This window comes from Ambystoma mexicanum, chromosome 11 (assembly GCF_040938575.1).
Source record: "Ambystoma mexicanum isolate Mex_15411 chromosome 11, UKY_AmexF1_1, whole genome shotgun sequence".
NCBI lineage: Eukaryota > Metazoa > Chordata > Amphibia > Caudata > Ambystomatidae > Ambystoma > Ambystoma mexicanum.
In genome coordinates this window covers 1,478,119,985-1,478,139,978 of record NC_090934.1, presented here as the reverse complement: position 1 = coordinate 1,478,139,978, position 19,994 = coordinate 1,478,119,985, and the positions used below count along the sequence as shown (strand labels likewise).

The 19,994-nt window shown below is 50.2% G+C and overlaps 1 protein-coding gene across 2 annotated transcripts in view; it reads right to left on the bottom strand.

Annotated features, from left to right (window-relative positions):
* FES (FES proto-oncogene, tyrosine kinase) overlaps positions 1–19,994 on the bottom strand; it is a 474,871-nt gene that overhangs the window by 22,897 nt on the left and 431,980 nt on the right. Inside the window, exons 16-18 of one of the 2 annotated variants that reach the window (XM_069625186.1) lie at positions 11,143–11,223; positions 4,865–4,988; positions 4,503–4,660 (exon numbers count right to left, since the gene is read on the bottom strand). In XM_069625186.1, coding sequence (XP_069481287.1) covers positions 4,503–4,660; positions 4,865–4,988; positions 11,143–11,223 — 363 coding nt within the window. The remainder of the gene's footprint in view (positions 1–4,502; positions 4,661–4,864; positions 4,989–11,142; positions 11,224–19,994) is intronic. The other variant, XM_069625187.1, reaches the window with a different exon arrangement.

Below are 19,994 nucleotides of genomic sequence, written 5' to 3'. Positions count from 1 at the left end.
GTCTAAGGAATGTACCTTTTGTCATGGAGGGTGGTTTCAGGGACGCTCGAGCAGCTCTATGCAGTATCCTGCAGACACTGTGGACAGCACCCATCTGTCTGATGTGATCCCTTCCCAAGCTTGGGTGAAGTTGGTAATGCGTCCCCCTACTGGAGATGCGTGGGAAGGGACCCTGATCTCGGCGTCACTATTTTGCGGGAGGCGTGCCGCCTCTGCTGGGGCTGCCTCTACCCTTACCACGACCCCTCTTGTTTCCCCTGTTGTAATTTTGGGTAGACTGCTGGTTGTTACCCCATGGAGTACCCTGCCCCTGAGAATAGTTTGAGCCTCTTTGTGAATTTTGGCCGCGTGGGCGATGAAAATTGCCATTCCCTCTTTGACTAGGGGGCTTGTTGGTCAACTGTCCCAGGGATTTCAGAGTCTCGTACTCATCCTTGGCATTTTTTAATGCGTCCTCTACCGCCTTGCCAAACAGTAGCTCAGGCTCCACCGGCTTGTCTATTAAGGATGCTTGTGTTTCGGGTTTAAACTCTGATTGTCTTAACCAAGCATGCCTCTTAATAACAGTGCTCTCTGCAATCAGCCTGCCGGCATTATCCGCGGCATCAAAGGTTGCCTTAAGGATGCAACCGGAAACGGCTCTCCCCTCCAACGCAACCTGTGCCAACTGGCCTTTTAAAGGTTCCGGTGCGTAGTCGATGAGTGCAGCAACTTGTTCCCACTGGTGGCAGTTGTAACTAGCCAGCACAGTGGTGGAGTTGGCAATCCTTGCCTGGTAGGCGGAAGTGGAGGCTACATTCCTTCCCAACCCATAGATCTTTTTGCTCTCCTTGTCGGGGGGAGCCTCAGATGATAAGGGCATTCCCGCCCTCTTTCAGGTATTAGCCACTTCCAGGGAGTCTGGTTTCACTTGCCCCCTTATGTACAGCGGGTCTGACTGGGCAACCCTGAACAACTTTTCGATCCTGGGGTTTACTGCCCTGGTGAGGTTCGGATTGAAAAGGGAAGGATCAATTCTCCTTTGTATAGACTTGAGAATGGGGATGGCCTGGGCAATGGGTCTCTTTTCTCCCACTAGTTCCTCGGCAAAGTCCCTCTCCTCCTGTGCTCCCTGAGTATCTATGCGGAAGTGTTCTGCCCCTCTAGACAAAACCTCATTTAGGAGAGGTTGGTTATCGACTGGAGAGTCGGTAACCGGAGGTTCCTTGCCCACTGGGGAGTCTACTCTGTAGACTTCTGGGTCATCTTCGTCCTCCTCTTGGTCCTCGTCATCCCCATAGAAGTCCACCCTAGTTTGGTCGTCCAACGTTGCCAAATCTGGATCCTCATCTAGAAGTGGATCCTCATTATACTGAGAGTATGGCTGTACGTAGAAAGGGTCAGAAGACCGACTTTGCGTTGGTGCCTCAACTCGAGGTTGCTTACCAGGGGGTTGCGGTTCCCTAGACCCTGAGGGAGTAGCCCCGTCAGGGGTATAGGAGAGGAAGTGATCTGGATTCTTGGCATATGTCTGCTAGGGATGACATTCTAGACATAACTCTGTTTATATCCTCACTGGACCATTGTTTGGAGCTGGGAATTACCCTCTCTTGGAGGTGTTTCCCTGCAATATCCTGACTGGACCTATGGGCTTGTGCAGAGGTCTTAGTATGTTTAACAGAGGACTTTGAACTGTCTTTAGGTATCTGTGGTGTAGAAGAAGGCTGAGAAGACTTCTTCTGCTGTTTTCCTCCATCCCCGTGAGTGGAAGAGTGCTTCCCTGGTGTTTTCACCTTTTCAGGGATTTTCGACGTCTGGCGTCGAGATTCGGGTCGGGACCCGAGAGCAGCCGTCGCGCGGTCTGCTGACGCCGACTCCTGGAGTGCGGCCTGGGGATGGTGGTCGGCTTCGTCTTCCGACGATCGTACCTCCATTACTTTGGTGAGTGAGGCACTCTTGGCAACAGTGGATGGTTGCCTGGTGTCATGCGGCGATCTTGACTGAGAACGCCCAGAGGACACCGATTTGGTGGACCATTCTCTTTGTGCCTCTTTCCGAGAACTCGACAGGCATGTCGAGTCTCGGTTGGACTTCGAGTGTTTAGTGGAAGTGGTGTGGGTAGCGCTCGTGTCACCGGGAGTCTTCCCCATAGCTGCCCTGCCGGACAACCTTCCGAGGTCGGGGACTTGCGCTTGGCTGTCTTTCGACGCCACGTTGCCCTCGCCGTCCGATAGTACGGCGTTGCTGCCATCACTGAAGGCGCCCTCCGCTCCATGGCCTCTCGTTGCCTTGCGTGGTGGGCCCAATGTTTGGTCGAACGGTCCTTTAGAGTCTTAGCCTTGAACCGGCTACACGCTCTGCAGTTCGCCTCGGGGTGGTCCCTCGGCAAGCAGAGGTTACAGGTGGCGTGTCTGTCAACCCAAGGGTACTTGCGGTTGCACTAGGGGCAAAATTGGAAAGGGGTACCCTCCATACGCACGCTGTGGCAGCGGGCTAGTGTGTAGGAATATATATATACATACTTTCTAATGTGATCAAGCGGTCTGTGTACCGTGAAACGCATCGTTTTCTGGTCTTTTTTCCTTACCATGCTGACATAAAGAATAAAGCATTGTCAGTCTGGATTAACATTGGTGTGTTTTTACCTCTTTGTAGAGAGCTACTCAGGCCTTCTCTACTGTTCTTGGGAGTGCATTTCCGCCGACTTTTTTCCCGGTTCTATCCTGGATCTGGGAATTGTTTTTTTTCTTCAAATATATATATATATATATATATATATATATATATATATATGAATATAAGTGAGTGAAGAGTATCTACCACCCCCCACTCTCCCTACTTGTACAGGGCCTACGCCAGAGGCCTTCCGCGGCCCAAAGTCCGTCGTGCAGCTCTCGACGGTAGTTTTCTTCTCTGGGCCGGCGTCGAGCTTCTAACTTCGATGACTCGACGTGGGTATGGAAGAAACGGGGAAATATTATAACTTTTAGCAAAATTATGGCTAAAGCCAGGGAACTCGCAGAATGCTTCCGACCAGTATGGCGGAAAAAAACAATCTGAGGGTCCTACTGTCACCAGGATCCGTGATATCCTCGTCAGAGAACGTAGAATCCGATTCACCACCCTCCCCTAACTCCTCACCTTCGTCACTTCTTCCTGTACCATTCTTTCCTTTACTTCTTGGTCGCTCCTTTTTTTTATGTAGGTAGGGGCGCCCACGGAAGGAAGCCACCGTGTCACCCAAAAAAGGGTTCCCGGTGCCTCCTCCCGGGAACGCCAAAGGCACAAAAAACCCCTAAGCGACCTGCGTGACTCTCCTAAGGAATGTGCTGGTATGCTGGGAGATGCAGTCGGCTGAAGCTGAACTCCGTGGAAGAAAGGATGAGGCTCCGGAGGAAGGTAGACAGTAAGTAGTACGGAATCTCACAAGGGGAACCAAGTCCATAGGAGAAGCACAATAGAATAGGCAGTCCTTATACAGGCCGGGATCTGGTACACGGGAGATCACAGAGGAAGGTATCCGAATCAGAAGAATCAGCAATCCAAGAAAACAGGCCTAGGTCTGGTACACAAGGAGGCAGGCAGAAGGAGAAAAACTGGAAAGGGAAAAAAATAAGGAAGAAAGACGGAAGCAGAGAAGGGACGGGAGAAGGAGGGTGGCGAGGAGAGAGGAAGGGAAATAGTAGAAGAAAAAAAGGGCAGCAGGCAAGACAAGGGGAGGAGGAACAAGGACCCGATAGATATCAGGTAAATACTGCAGCAAGTGCGAGCGAGGGAAGAGCAGGCAAAAAGGCAGACAGTACTAACGGAGGAAACCGGAAGCGTTGCAATGCGTACACAACCCGGAAGGAGCTGTATTTAAACTCCGGGCCGCGTAAGCGCGCATACGCACGGGCAGAGCTGCAGGTGGGCGTGACAGGCTACCAGCGTGCACGGTGGAATAATGTCCGCGCCGCCAGCGATTCCACAGGCGCCAAGTGCCGCGTGGCATGGCACCTACACGCGTGAGGGATCATGGGTACAGTGGACGTCACACTAGGGATAGTATTACTGGCACGCCCTGTGTCGACGCCCATTTTCGAGTTTCGAAAAAAACAAACTGCAATACTCCGCAGCTTCCACTAGATGTCGGCCTATGCACAGCATGTGATCTAAGCAGATTCCACAAGCCTCAGAAATATATATATATTTTAAATTAGGAAGGCTTGTTTCATCATTCCAGCAATGCTGCTACACTTATCAGTACCTAATTTAAGTCCATTTTCAGAAAGCCCTAAAGATTATGCACCTGAGCACCCAATTCAGATGTTCAAGACCATGAGAACAGTGATTCTGTATCTCACTTCATTTCCTAATCTAGCCACTTAAATAGAATGCTCAAATACTGTACCTGGAGGTTATGATGCACAGCATTGCCAGCATGAATAACAAAGAAATATCTATATTTTTGGAAAGGGTTGATCACATTCTCAATACAGAAAGAATCACAAAAATGTTGGCACAAAACAAAAAAGTATCGTCACCGTAATTGAGAGCCTCTGGTGCCGTCCATTTCACCGGGATCTGCTTCATGCCGCCGGTGGAGGAGTACACGCCGTCCTCTTCCTCTCTGGACATGCCAAAATCACTGATCTTCAGTATGTTCTTTTCGGTGACCAGACAGTTCCTGGCGGCCAGGTCCCTGCCACAAGAAAAGGGAAACGTCGGTTGGACTAGGTCTCTCAAAGGATTTGCTCACAACACAACCGGCAGTAGCTCACTTCTCTAGATACATCAGGGGTACGGGTACATCAAATCTAGGCCAACGCTTGCCAAATATTACTGAATATTCTACTGGTCCCAAGCTCACCAAGACCGTTCCAAGAACACCAGCACACTCTCCCACCTGTGAATGCAGTGCTTGCTTTCTAGGTACTCCATCCCAGCTGCCGCGTTCTCCGTCATCCGGATCAGCTCCTTCGTCCTCACCTGAGCCCCCTCATTGCGTAAAAAGGACAGGAAGTCCCCACCTGTGGAAGAAAAGTGTAAGCGGTTGAAGTGGTGTGGGTTCACTAGGATGAATACAGAGTGATCGGATGAGTGTGCTGCCTGTGACTGAGGACGCTACAGAGATTGAAGCTTGCCTCTAGGTGACGGCTTTGTCTATGGTGTGATGTAACAGGAGCATCAACGTCTCGCTTATTCCCCAGAAACAGGTAGCTGATCGCTGCCAAAGGATTGTGTCCTGTGTCATGCCTGCGCCATGGGCGCATACATTGGCGATCAATATGGACAAATTGTTATTCATTTATCTACAGAAAACTCTTGGATCAACCGCTATTCACTATTTGGACTTTATTTCCCATTTGCAAAACTTTGGTGCTTTTTTATTGTTCCCAGAAAACTACACTTACCATAATGCACTTGGCTATAACCATCTATTCCTGGCTATTCCTATTTTTCTTCATCAGAACTACAATCCCCAGAAGCCCTAGGGATTTGCTCTGCTTCCACCAGCTCAGGAACAGAGAGGGAGGTGGCCGATTGTCTGCAGGTGTGCTGAGCCAGGTGCAACCAATTAGCCTGCCTCTGTGCTGGGCTGGGCAGTATAAAGTCTGCTGCCTGCGAGAGCTCAGTCTCTTGCATTGAGAGTCCTTCCGGCACCTTTTTGCTTTGAGCTACAAACTTTGTATCCTGTTTCCTGCTTTCACCTGCTTTTTGTTCCAGTATCCTGACAGGCTCCTGCCTTGCAGCCTGCTACACCCTGCTTCCTTCCAGCCTCCGCCCTTGCCCTGCCGGGCTCTCCACATTGCAGCCGATCACGCTCTGCTGCCTTCCAGCCTCCGCCCTTGCCCTGCCGGGCTCTCCACATTGCAGCAGATCACGCTCTGCTGCCTTCCAGCCTCCGCCCTTGCCCTGCCGGGCTCTCCACATTGCAGCCGATCACGCTCTGCTGCCTTCCAGCCTCCGCCCTTGCCCTGCCGGGCTCTCCACATTGCAGCCGATCACGCTCTGCTGCCTTCCAGCCTCCGCCCTTTCCCTGCCGGGCTCTCTACATTGCAGCCGATCACGCTCTGCTGCTTTCCAGCCTCAGCCCTTGTCCTCTGGGCTCCCTGCTCTGCAGCCTGCCTCACTCCGGCTGCCTACAGCCCTTGTCCTCTGGGCTCCCTGCTCTGCAGCCTGCCTCACTCCGGCTGCCTACAGCCCTTGTCTTCTGGGCTTCCTACTTTGCAGCTTATCACGCTGCGCTGCCTACTACCTACCTTTTTCCGCTGGGTTCTCGGCCTAGCAGCCCTCTACAGTCCTCTGTACCTTCTACGGTCAGCGGCCCTGCCCCTCAGGGCTCACTCCTTGCTGCCAAGCCCTTCTGGGTTTGTTGCCGTGCAGCTTGCTTTACTCTGCTGCCCTAAGCCCTTTCCCTCAGGGCTCTCTCCCTGCTCCTGTGGGCTTGCTCATTGCTTTCCTGCTCCTCTGAGCTCTCAACCTTGTTCCTTACTGTCCTCTGCTATCCAATCCTGTTACACGACTTTCCCTTCATTTCCTTCTGCTAGTTTGCTATCAACCTCCTTTTCCTGGATTTGTCTGTAAGTATCTTCTCTTGTACTGTTTGTAGATCCTTTTGTACAGAGCTTGTCTGTTGGTTCCCATCAGTCAACCTCTGCCCCTTCCCTTGTCTCGTTTCTACATTACAGACACCCATAGCTGCTGTTCCAAGCCATGAGCAAACAACGTGGGCCTCTGTTATAGAAAACTGTGCAGAAGGCTAGAGTATTTCCTAAGGTTCGTGGAATACTCTTTTCCTATATCTGCATACACCCCAAGAGGGATTTCATTCTGTACCTTTTTCCTTGCTACTCTTGCCTACTCTTCGTTCTCTTTCCTTTCTGCTTGTGTGTACTTATCTGTCCACTTTATTTTGGCACAACCACCCAAACCCTTTCTGGGTGTCCTGTGCCACTCTTAACAGAGTGCCATCCTTGACATCCTGTGAGATAGGAGTAGCCATCAGCATGTAGCAAGGTATCACCCAATTGGCTGTTCTCGTACAGTCACTATAAATGGGAATGACAGGCAATGTTTCAGGGGCTTCCTCCTCAGGCTTCCTGGGTAACAATCCCTGACTGGTAGAGCAACCCCAAAAACCCCAGCCGGGCCCTCGACACATGGAGAACCAGTAGAATCACAGCTTGCTTGAGAGACTGACATTTTAGATCTGGTTGTGTGTTCCCTGATGGTTTGAGGCTCTGTGAGGTAGCCAACTATCTGATGATGGCTATGAAGGAACAGGTATTACCGAAATGTGGGTTTTGGTGTTGATCGCAGAATAGCCTGCGAGAGTATTTATTGGGCTGTTGTGTAAGGAAGCTATGGTATCAACAGTAAGACAGACACAAGTGACCACAGTTCAAGGGTGTTTCTTGAACTTAAATAAGGGGTCATAAACGCCTAAATCTACAGATGTGGGCAGCAAGCTACGACCATCAAATAATAATAAACCAGTCCTAGTGGTGTCTTGTCAAAAACAAAGGGCCTATACTAAAAAACCATTGCCAATCCTTACCTCTAAATACAAATAATGTGGGAAACAATGTTATAAAAGAGAAAGAAGTGCTCAAGAAATGCTATGTCAGGATATTCTGTCCGTTGGCCTCCCTAACCCACGTTTTCTGCACAGGACAAGGCGGCCACTCAAGCTTAGCACAGCCTCTGGCTTCTCTGGCACGAGGGTGCAGAGACACACAATGCAGGATTCTTCAGCCGGGTTTCCTGGTCTTACGCTTTCTATTCTTGAGGTTTCGTGAAAGTAATGGTCCCTTGTCAAAAAGGTCAAGGGCACTTCCCTCCTTGCAATCCCCTTCTGTTTCGCTGTCTTTCTCCTCGTGTTAAACTGCCATCTAGGAACTGCTGCTTCCTCAAGTGCTTTTCCTCACTCAGCGTGTTTTCTCGTGCTTAGCCTTTTATCCGTGTGGGGAAGTGTAATGGGAGTCAGGTGTGCATGATGGTCAGTAATTGCCTGTCCCTGCCTGACCATTAGATTGGGACATGTCAGGTATATGGCTCAGGTGTTAGTCTGTTTTCTCTCATAGCGAAGTGTCCGTGAGAAAGTGTTTGAGTTGTAAAAAGGGGAGGGAGGATGAGTTCCTAAGTATCCTCCTGGTAGGACGGGGTAAAGGTGTTACAGGGTAGGGGATACCGTGTCTCACGGTCCGGTGTCCCACTTCCACTCCCCAAAGACCCCTCACCCAGGTGATCCACCCGCACTGGTCCACCCCCAGAAACTGGATCCAATAGCAATGGCCGTGTCCTGGCCACCTGGATGACAGATCCCCGGGGACTAGCAGGTGAGACTCCTTCAGGTTTCTCACAGTTGCTTCAGCTACTCTCTGTTTATTTAGGCAGGGAAATGAGATCAGGGCTGTCTCTGGCCTACCGTATGCTGCACAAGCAGATGCCAGGCCTGTCTGTTTATACTACCAATCATGCTGCCATCTATCTGGCTAGCTGGTTAAGCACACTGCCACTTAGCAATGAAAGTGTCATTTTCACTCATTTAACACAAGGACATTTAGCTCAGACCAGCTGTCCCTATAATGACATACACAAGTGTAGCAGATCCGAGTCCATGTCTGTTTCTATTGTCAACCGCATCGTAAGTTTGGTGGACAATATGTGTATTTCATGAATTTTACACATGCACCCTACATATGTGTATGTAGCTGGATAGATTCCTTAATCCCGGTTACAGATTTCAAAGATGCATGTCCAGTCTGTGACAGGGTCAGAGACTCGACCCAACCATGTCACATGGGAATGGGGCTCCTTTCAGCCTGGAGTAGGAGCCCTACCACAGTGTTTCCCAGAGCGAGGCTTGCCCCAGAGGTGGAGGGTGGGAATCGGGAGGCCCTAGTCTCGGTCTCTTCTACCTGTGCTTGCCTAATTGAACTAAGCACCACCCCTTCCTGTCCCAAACCTTTAGTGCACAATGCTGGCCAGTCTTTCTCTGTTTTCCTACAGAACTATGAACTGGAGAACTTCCAGCCCTCTAAAATGGGTCAGCAGTACATTTGAGAGGGGTAGGGGTACAGAGGTTACTCAAACATCAATAAACGAAATGACTCAGAAAGTTGGCAAAAGGATAACTGTTTTAATATCAATGATCTAAAACAGGGAGTTCAATGAATATCATCGGATGTATCATAGTAAGGTCTCTCAACGAACTTCATAAAAAGCGCACCTTATACTAAAATCTTGTCATAGGTGATGTATAACCTGCGTATTACTAACGTCATCCTACGTGGCAAACTACAAAAACCTACTGAAGAGAGTATTAGAGAGTATTAGGATATAAGGGAACATCTAAGTATACAATCCATACTCGTCTAATGGGCGTGAGAAAGGTGATAGGTTTCTTAACATCAGGTGGGGCAACTAAGCATTTCCCTTAAAACAGGTCACTATGAGCATCACTAAATACGCAACGTTCTATTGGCTACTTAACTATAGGATCCCCAATCATGCGATCCTCTATCATTGGTTAGCTTTTAACCTCCGTCAGCATCCTTCAGCCCACGCTAGCCGCACGCAGGCCACGCAGGCCAAGTGTCCAGGTGCTGGTGAGTTAACCTTAAACACCTGCGTCCCACCAATTAGAACATCACCCATCATCACCTCAGTGGTCGGTTGTTAATTAGAGCCTTTGAACTCGGACTTGAACATGTTCCTTTGCTCTGGAAGATATAGGGGAGTAGAGGCGCGCTCTACCCACATGCGTAGGTGTGACCAGCATGCTCATCCAACTCCTTCTCCGCACGCGACTGGAGACCATGAAATGGAGCTTTCAGTGTATTACAAAGGACTATTTTCCAATGAGCCTCTGATGTCTTCTTTGTTCTCGCCAAGATGCTCAACAGGAGGTTCATTCCTTCACAAGATTGTAACTCATTTCTGTTCTTCTCAGCCGAATACGACCTTGGCTTCTTGGCTCGTTCAACCTCGCCTTTCTGAAATACGCTTGTAATCCATTTGTTTTCTAACTGCACCATACGTGGAAAAGATGGCCTTTCTCCTTTAGCTCAGCCCTCTTATAGTTCATAATGAGACCATCCATTCTTTACTCATTCCCATGTATCCATACATTGGCGCATGCCGCAATCTATTTACTATAAAGCTAGCCTCATGAAAACTTTGTCTGCTTGAGTTACTTTGCATCTCTACAGGTGTGAACTGACTTCAATAACATCAACATCTCTTCAGCTTAAGCCTCTTCATCTGGAACCCAAGATGTTGGTTATCTTTGATACTTTCTTGATGCCTTATAGCATATCCACATTCTCTTGTCTCTGCACCTCTTCTATGTACGTCAGCTCGACTCTCGCATGACGTCACCAATCTGCTTTGTCAGTGAGGCGTCCTGCTTCCTCTGGGATTTTGTTTAGACAGCCATCATACCGTCTTGAATGCAGGTATGGTTTTCTCAACGGGAACCTTGCCTCCAGGATTTCCTTTGGCATCTGTTGTTTCAATTGTTCTGTATATGTCACATACTCTGGTTTCCAACATATAGGCATTCTGGGCAAAATGGTTGAGGTGTTCCTGATGGTGGAGGAGCCCAACCTAGAGAGAGTTGGCGAGGAAATGCGAGACCGCAGCTGGGACTTCACATTACACCAGCAGTCGAGACGTTTACATGACACGAACTGTAAACGTGATTGTATTTTCAGCAAGACTGCAGAAACATCCTTCTATCAAACTGGCAATCCATAGGCTCCATGTAATTCTGGAATGACTAGGGCCTTATTAGAAGTTTGGTGGTGCGGGAAAAAAGTGGCATTCATTCTGTTTTTTTTTTACAGTAACAGAATTATTGCTGTTTTTCCTGTACCGGCAAATTATAGGTTTTGGCGTATTTACCGCTGGCAAAATTACTGTGAGGTAAATCTGCTGATATTTGGGTGGCGGATTCACCTCCAGCGTGTTGCTACCACCACTTATAATCCTGTGGTAACTCCACCGGGACCAAGTGGTGGTAGCAGTAATCGCGTTTGGCTGTAATTCTTTGGATTAACCACCAAATTACTAACAAACTCGTAATGAGGCCCTACACTTTTACCGAGCTGCCATTATCCAATACCTGTGGACTTCCGAATTCTGAAATTGAATATACTTTGAGTGGGCGAACATTACCAAATGCAAGTGGGTCCGCATAAGTAGACGAGGCAGGCTTTAAAGTCTTCTGTATGTGTTTGCATGCCTGTAACCCAACTCCTGTGGAGAAAGACGACAGTGGTTGGTCCGGGGAACCAGCTGAGGGAGAGAAACAGTGGAAGGGCATGAGTCAGAGGGGTTAAAAAGGTTTTGGAATGCAGGCAAGAAAAGCTCATTTAAGTGAGGTAGAGGGAGAAGGAGGACCAACAGATCAAGTAAAGTAAGAACTGAGCTGAGGAGCGTGGAAAAGGATTGGTGAAAGAGTTTGCAAGGTGATGTATTGGTTGGTGGGAGAAAGTGGTACTTGGCTGTTAGAGTATGTGCAATGTGAACAAGTGTAACAGAGGTAGAGTAGAGAGGTAGAGTAACAGAGGTAGAGTAACAGAGGTAGAGTAACAGAGGTAGAGTAACAGAGGTAGAGTAGAGAGTGAAAGGGACTGAATGGGATGTGACTGGGAGTGTGTTGGTGCAAAGTAGTAGAGTGGCAAGGGGGGAGTAGTAGAGTTAAGAGTAGTGGAGTGGCGAGGGGTGAGTAGTAGAGTGAAGAGTAGTGGAATGGAGATGGGAGAGTAGTGGAGTGGCGAGGGGGGAGTAGTAGAGTGAAGAGTAGTGGAATGGAGATGGGAGAGTAGTGGAGTGGCGAGGGGAGAGTAGTACAGTGAAGAGTAGTGGAATGGAGATGGGAGAGTAGTGGAGTGGCGAGAGGAGAGTAGTAGAGTGAAGAGTAGTGGAATGGAGATGCGAGAGTAGTGGAGTGGTGAGGGGAGAGTAGTAGAGTGAAGAGTAGTGGAATGGAGGTGGGAGAGTAGTGGAGTGGAGAGGGGAGAGTAGTAGAGTGAAGAGTAGTGGAATGGAGATGGGAGAGTAGTGGAGTGGCGAGGGGAGAGTAGTAGAGTGAAGAGTAGTGGAATGGAGAGGGGAGAGTAGTGGAGTGGCAAGGGGGAGTAGTAGAGTGGCAAGGGGGGAGTAGTAGAGTTAAGAGTAGTGGAGTGGCGAGGGGTGAGTAGTAGAGTGAAGAGTAGTGGATGGGAGAGTAGTGGAGTGGCAAGGGGGGAGTAGTAGAGTGAAGAGTAGTGGAATGGAGATGGCAGAGTAGTGGAGTGGCGAGGGGAGAGTAGTAGAGTGAAGAGTAGTGGAATGGAGATGGGAGAGTAGTGGAGTGGCGAGGGGAGAGTAGTAGAGGGAAGCGTAGTGGAATGGAGAAGGGAGAGTAGTGGAGTGGCGAGGGGGGAGTAGTAGAGTGAAGAGTAGTGGAATGGAGATGGGAGAGTAGTGGAGTGGCGAGGGGAGAGTAGTAGAGTGAAGAGTAGTGGAATGGAGATGGGAGAGTAGTGGAGTGGCGAGAGGAGAGTAGTAGAGTGAAGAGTAGTGGAATGGAGATGGGAGAGTAGTGGAGTGGTGAGGGGAGAGTAGTAGAGTGAAGAGTAGTGGAATGGAGGTGGGAGAGTAGTGGAGTGGAGAGGGGAGAGTAGTAGAGTGAAGAGTAGTGGAATGGAGATGGGAGAGTAGTGGAGTTGCGAGGGGAGAGCAGTAGAATGAACGGCAGTGGAATGGAGATGGGAGAGTAGTGGAGTTGCGAGGGGAGAGCAGTAGAATGAACGGCAGTGGAATGGAGATGGGAGAGTAGTGGAGTGGCGAGGGGAGAGCAGTAGAGTGAACGGTAGTGGAATGGAGATGGGAGAGTAGTGGAGTGGCAAGGGGAGAGCAGTAGAGTGAAGGGTAGAGGAATGGAGGTGGGAGAGTAGTGGAGTGGCGAGGGGAGAGCAGTAGAGTGAAGAGTAGTGGAATGGAGATGGGAGAGTAGTGGAGTGGCGAGGGGAGAGCACTAGAGTGAAGAGTAGTGGAATGGAGATGGGAGAGTAGTGGAGTGGCGAGGGGAGAGCGGTAGAGTGAAGAGTAGTGGAATGGAGATGGGAGAGTAGTGGAGTGGCGAGGGGAGAGCGGTAGGGTGAAGCGTAGTGGAATGGAGATGGGAGAGTAGTGGAGTGGTGAGGGGAGAGTAGTAGGGTGAAGGGTAGTGGAATGGAGATGGGAGAGTAGTGGAGTGGTGAGGGGAGAGTAGTAGAGTGAAGAGTAGTGGAATGGAGATGGGAGAGTAGTGGAGTGGCGAGGGGAGAGTAGTAGAGTGAAGAGTAGTGGAATGGAGATGGGAGAGTAGTGGAGTGGCGAGGGGAGAGTAGTAGAGTGAAGAGTAGTGGAATGGAGATGGGAGAGTAGTGGAGTGGCGAGGGGAGAGTAGTAGAGTGAAGGGTAGTGGAATACAGGTGGGAGAGTAGTGGAGTGGCGAGGGGAGAGTAGTAGAGTGAAGAGTAGTGGAATGGAGATGGGAGAGTAGTGGAGTGGCGAGGGGAGAGTAGTAGAGTGAAGAGTAGTGGAATGGAGATGGGAGAGTAGTGGAGTGGCGAGGGGAGAGTAGTAGAGTGAAGAGTAGTGGAATGGAGATGGGAGAGTAGTGGAGTGGCGAGGGGAGAGTAGTAGAGTGAAGAGTAGTGGAATGGAGATGGGAGAGTAGTGGAGTGGCGAGGGGAGAGTAGTAGAGTGAAGAGTAATGGAATGGAGATGGGAGAGTAGTGGAGAGCGAAGGGAAAGTGGTAGAGTGAAGCGTAGTGGAATGGAGATGGGAGAGTAGTGGAGTGGCGAGGGGAGAGTAGTAGAGTGAAGGGTAGTGGAATGGAGATGGGAGAGTAGTGGAGTGGCGAGGGGAGAGTAGTAGAGTGAAGAGTAGTGGAATGGAGATGGGAGAGTAGTGGAGTGGCGAGGGGAGAGTAGTAGAGTGAAGAGTAGTGGAATGGAGATGGAGAGTAGTGGAGTGGCGAGGGGAGAGTAGTAGAGTGAAGAGTAGTGGAATGGAGATGGAGAGTAGTGGAGTGGTGAGGGGAGAGTAGTAGAGTGAAGAGTAGTGGAATGGAGATGGGAGAGTAGTGGAGTGGTGAGGGGAGAGTAGTAGAGTGAAGGGTAGTGGAATGGAGACGGGAGAGTAGTGGAGTGGCGAGGGGAGAGTAGTAGAGTGAAGGGTAGTGGAATGGAGATGGGAGAGTAGTGGAGTGGCGAGGGGAGAGTAGTAGAGTGAAGGGTAGTGGAATGCAGATGGGAGAGTAGTGGAGTGGTGAGGGTAGAAAAGAAGCAGAATGAGCCGGAGAGTAGAAGCAGAATGGAGACCATCAGGGAGACAATGAGAAGGAGAAAAGGGAATGAAGAGGAGAGTGTGAGGAAGGGAAAGGAATGGTAGAACATCAGGAGAAGGGGTGCAAGAGCTGTGATGGCATCATGAAGTAAGACACAGACAACAGACAAAGTTCAAAACAAGATCATTTATTAAATTAAATGTCAAGATGGTTGAAGGCCTCACTTGCCCTATGCTAAGGTGAGATATTCGTACCTGAACAAAACTAAGGAAAGTCTGAGTCAAAGAGTTCAACTGAAAAGTCTGTCTGTGTCAAAACCCTATCCTTGCCCTCACAACTAAAACTAAACAATGTGTAGGGATGTCACTAGTAAAGGAAATGGTGATCAACATTAAGTTCTGAGCTTCTTCCAGCTCTTAGCTTCCTGTTCAGCTCCCCTTCCCCAAGTTAAAGAAAGTCCCACAAAAGTCTTAAGATTACTGTTTCCGAGTTCAAGGCAACACGGTTCCACACATCCTCGGGATCCCTTCCCCAAGTCTCAAGAACACAGTTCAAAAACAAAGAGGTCTTGAGGCTCCATCCTCGAGACAGCACTTGTAGTCTAGCCTTCCCCCAAGACTTCAATGAACGTCCTGTGGTTACCCTCAGCAGTCTGCTTACAGCGCTTCTCCTTGGTTTATTTCACAATGTCTTTTCGTTTTCCTCATTTAGGGTCTCCCTGGTCTAGGCGCAGTTGCCAGACCACACGGTCCATGCATCACTGGTCGCGCAGCCAGGAACCCCAAGCTCTTCCATTCACACCAGTTAGTCTGCACTGATTCCAGTGCACTGATTCCCATTCACTTGCCAAGTCCCAGCCTGTTGACTTTAGGGGCAGCTTCACACGTTCCTGGTTTCTCAAGTCAGCCTCTTGGCTTTGGCCCCACTTGTCACACCTCTCTGCCTGGCTTTGCCCTTGTTGCACTGTCTCCAGTTATAAAGTTCACTTTGTCGTGGTCTGGTTCATGCCTCACCTTTTGTTGCACTTATTCGCACTTGCACTATTTTCCGCATAATGCTTTTCAAACGGGAACTTTCCCCTTTGCTTCTATTTGGCATTAGATTTGCACATAAAACATAAAATTACATATTCAATATGCCTATTTTGGCTTAAGTTCCAATTTTCACCCAGTTCGGTATTCAGTATATCTTAAACAATAACCTCTGGGTATTAAGCGTGTTATAAATAACCTATCATATCATTTACTACTTACCACCAGCATATAGAGTACACTAGCTGACACAGCCATGCGGCCTCGCCCCACCTCCCCACACCCATATCCCTCACCAGAGTATATACCATGGCAAAGAGGCTGGCCTGGCCCTGAGGGAAGAGGATGGGATGGCCAAGGGAGCACGCTACTGCCCCCACAAACGTATGTAGGACCTGAGGGCAGTGTGGGGGAGAATCCCCTGCGGCACCACGCCCTTGCCCAAAAGCATGGCACGCACCTGCCACAAGGTGCATACAATGTGTGTTGCCCCTTTAAGAGATTGGGAAAACGTAAAAAAAATCCTGGGTAGCTGGGAGATGAAAGCATTGCTACCACAGAACTACATACCCCGGGGTGGGTGGGGGTGAGAATGTATGACCAAACACTCACCCAGCTGAATTGTATACATCCTGTCTCCAGCAAAAACTATTTCTGAGCGTTGGGAACATACAAAACACTCCTCTCTGTAAAGCAGACAGTGTGCATACGTCAAGACTCCATATACCCACTCAGGTTGCAGAGCCATGCCAGGAGAGCGGGGAGCACACAATGTGGTGGGAACACGACCCACACACTGAACCAGACAAAAGTGCATCGCTTAAAGATGTGTGAGCCGATTCCACATCAAGCGGGAAGCAGTTGAGGGACAGGTGTTGGAGTTTGAAGAGAGAGCAGAGATGGAGAGAAGGGAAGGCAGGCAGGGGGTGTGTGGAAAGGATGAGAAGAGTTGGGCCTGGAGGTGGCAGAGCAGTGAAGGAAATAAGCCTTGGTGGAAAGACAGAGAGGGGGGGGTGTGGGGAAACAGCTTGTTAAGGGGAAACTGGGAGAGGTGGTGAGACAGAGAGACACTTGTGGAAGAGGTCGAGAGCTATCAGAAGGAGGTGCTGGGGACCTGAAGGATGGGGGGTTGAGGTGCCGAGACACCCCGGAAACGGACCGGGGGGGTTGATACGAGGAGGGAGTGAAGAAATGCTGCAGTAGAGGGAGCAGGTGGTGAAACCCCACCTGGGGAAAGAAGAGCAGCTGTGATGGGAAGATTACTAGAGGGGATTTACTCCAGATACACTAAACGTCTGGACCCAGGGCCGGTGCAAGCACTAGGCACACTAGGCAGCTGCCCGTGGTGCTGGCCAGCAGGGGCACCAAAGACCAGGTTTTCCCCTCTGCTTTTATGAAGTACAAAGAACCTGCAAAGCAATCTGTATTAAAGTAGCTGCATAATGGCTTCCTGTGATTAGGAGGAGCCCTGCTGCAAGCATAATGCCTTCCTGCGATTATTAGGAGGCGCCCTGCTGCAAGCATAATGCCTTCCTGCGATTATTAGGAGGAGCCCTGCTGCAAGCATAATGCCTTCCTGCGATTATTAGGAGGAGCCCTGCTGCAAGCATAATGCCTTCCTGCGATTATTAGGAGGAGCCCTGCTGCAAGCATAATGCCTTCCTGCGATTATTAGGAGGAGCCCTGCTGCAAGCATAATGCCTTCCTGCGATTAGGCGGAGCCCTGCTGCAAGCATAATGCCTTCCTGCGATTATTAGGAGGAGCCCTGCTGCAAGCATAATGCCTTCCTGCGATTATTAGGAGGAGCCCTGCGATTATTAGGAGGAGCCCTGCTGCAAGCATAATGCCTTCCTGCGATTAGGAGGAGCCCTGCTGCAAGCATAATGCCTTCCTGCGATTAGGAGGAGCCCTGCTGCAAGCATAATGCCTTCCTGCGATTATTAGGAGGAGCCCTGCTGCAAGCATAATGCCTTCCTGCGATTAGGAGGAACCCTGCTGCAAGCATAATGCCTTCCTGCGATTAGGAGGAGCCCTGCTGCAAGCATAATGCCTTCCTGCGATTAGGAGGAGCCCTGCTGCAAGCATAATGCCTTCCTGCGATTATAAGGAGGAGCCCTGCGATTAGGAGGAGCCCTGCGATTATTAGGAGCCCTGCTGCAAGCATAATGCCTTCCTGCGATTATTAGGAACCCTGCATCAAGCATAATGCCTTCCTATGATTATTAGGAGCCCTGCTGCAAGCATAATGCCTTCCTGCGATTATTAGGAGGAGCCCTGCTGCAAGCATAAGGCCTTCCTGCAATTAGGAGGAGCCCTGCTGCAAGCATAATGCCTTCCTGCGATTATAAGGAGGAGCCCTGCGATTATTAGGAGGAGCCCTGCTGCAAGCATAATGCCTTCCTGCGATTAGGAGGAGCCCTGCTGCAAGCATAATGCCTTCCTGCGATTAGGAGGAGCCCTGCTGCAAGCATAATGCCTTCCTGCGATTAGGAGGAGCCCTGCTTCAAGAATAATGTCTTCCTGCAATTAGGAGGAGCCCTGCTGCAAGCATAATGCCTTCCTGTGATTATTAGGAGCCCTGCTGCAAGCATAATGGCTTCCTGCGATTATTAGGAGCCCTGCTGCAAGCATAATGCCTTCCTGCGATTAGGAAGAGCCCTGCTGCAAGCATAATGGCTTCCTGCGATTAGGAGGAGCCCTGCTGCAAGCATAATGTCTTCCTGCGATTAGGAGGGACCCTGCTGCAAGCATAATGCCTTCCTGCGATTAGGAGGAGCCCTGCTGCAAGCATAATGCCTTCCTGCGATTATAAGGAGGAGCCCTGCTGCAAGCATAATGCCTTCCTGCGATTAGGAGGAGCCCTGCTGCAAGCATAATGCCTTCCTGCGATTATTAGGAGGAGCCCTGCTGCAAGCATATTGCCTTCCTGCAATTAGGAGGAGCCCTGCTGCAAGAATAATGTCTTCCTGCAATTAAGAGGAGCCCTGCTGCAAGCATAATGCCTTCCTGTGATTATTAGGAGCCCTGCTGCAAGCATAATGGATTCCTGCGATTATTAGGAGCCCTGCTGCAAGCATAATGCCTTCCTGCGATTAGGAGGAGCCCTGCTGCAAGCATAATGGCTTCCTGCGATTAGGAGGAGCCCTGCTGCAAGCATAATGGCTTCCTGCGATTAGGAGGAGCCCTGCTGCAAGCATAATGTCTTCCTGCGATTAGGAGGGACCCTGCTGCAAGCATAATGCCTTCCTGCGATTATAAGGAGGAGCCCTGCTGTAGGCATAATGCCTTCCTGCGATTAGGAGGAGCCCTGCTGCAAGCATAATGCCTTCCTGCGATTAGGAGGAGCCCTGCTGCAAGCATAATGTCTTCCTGCGATTAGGAGGAGCCCTGCTGCAAGCATAATGTCTTCCTGTGATTATTAGGAGACCTGCTGCAAGCATAATGTCTTCCTGTGATTATTAGGAGGAGCCCTGCTGCAAGCATAATGCCTTCCTGCGATTAGGAGGGACCCTGTTGCAAGCATAATGCCTTCCTGCGATTAGGAGGAGCCCTGCTGCAAGCATAATGCCTTCCTGCGATTAGGAGGAGCCCTGCTGCAAGCATAATGGCGATTAGGAGGAGCCCTGCTGCAAGCATAATGCCTTCCTGCGATTAGGATGAGCCCTGCGATTAGGAGGAGCCCTGCTGCAAGCATAATGGCTTCCTGCGATTAGGAGGAGCCCTGCGATTAGGAGGAGCCCTGCTGCAAGCATAATGGCTTCCTGCGATTAGGAGGAGCCCTGCGATTAGGAGGAGCCCTGCTGCAAGCATAATGGCTTCCTGCGATTAGGAGGAGCCCTCCCTGCGATTAGGAGGAGCCCTGCTGCAAGCATAATGGCTTCCTGCGATTAGGAGGAGCCCTGCTGCAAGCATAATGCCTTCCTGCGATTATTAGGAGGAGCCCTGCTGCAAGCATAATGGCTTCCTGCGGTTAGGAGGAGCCCTGCGATTAGGAGGAGCCCTGCTGCAAGCATAATGGCTTCCTGCGATTGTGAGGAGCCCTGCTGCAAGCATAATGGCTTCCTGCGATTAGGAGGAGCCCTGCGATTAGGAGGAGCCCTGCTGCAAGCATAATGGCTTCCTGCGATTGGGAGGAGCCCTGCTGCAAATCACTGTGCTGCCGTCTCTAGTCTGGAAGATGTCAGTGGAAGCAGGGCCACAGCTATCTACAAACGTTTTCGAGTAGCACAGAGCATAGTTTAGCTAAAATACAAGCATGGGGGCCTAGCAGGAGGAAATGTTAAGAAAGTAACGTGGTCAGAACCAGGGCACTCTGACCAGGGAAGTCACGGTAGGACCCTCCTGGAACTTCTGGAGGCAGAGCATGGGTTGGGGGCGAAGTACACCTCATCGGCCTCATGCAAGTTCAGCAAAAAGGAGTGGAGGGCCTTATGCACAATCTCAAAACAAGGCGCAGTCTGCTGTGCTTTTAGCAGACTTCCTCTGAAACACACGAGATCGATTAACATGCTTAGGCCATGCTGGGGGGCGGACTCTGAGCACTGCCCCCCACACTTGACCTGTCTCAGCATTTACTCTCCAGTGGAGGACCAGGCATGTTCTCGTGCAACTTTAGAACGATTTCATGAATAAGCAGACTTCAGGGTGGACACAGACACCATTCCAAAGTTGGAT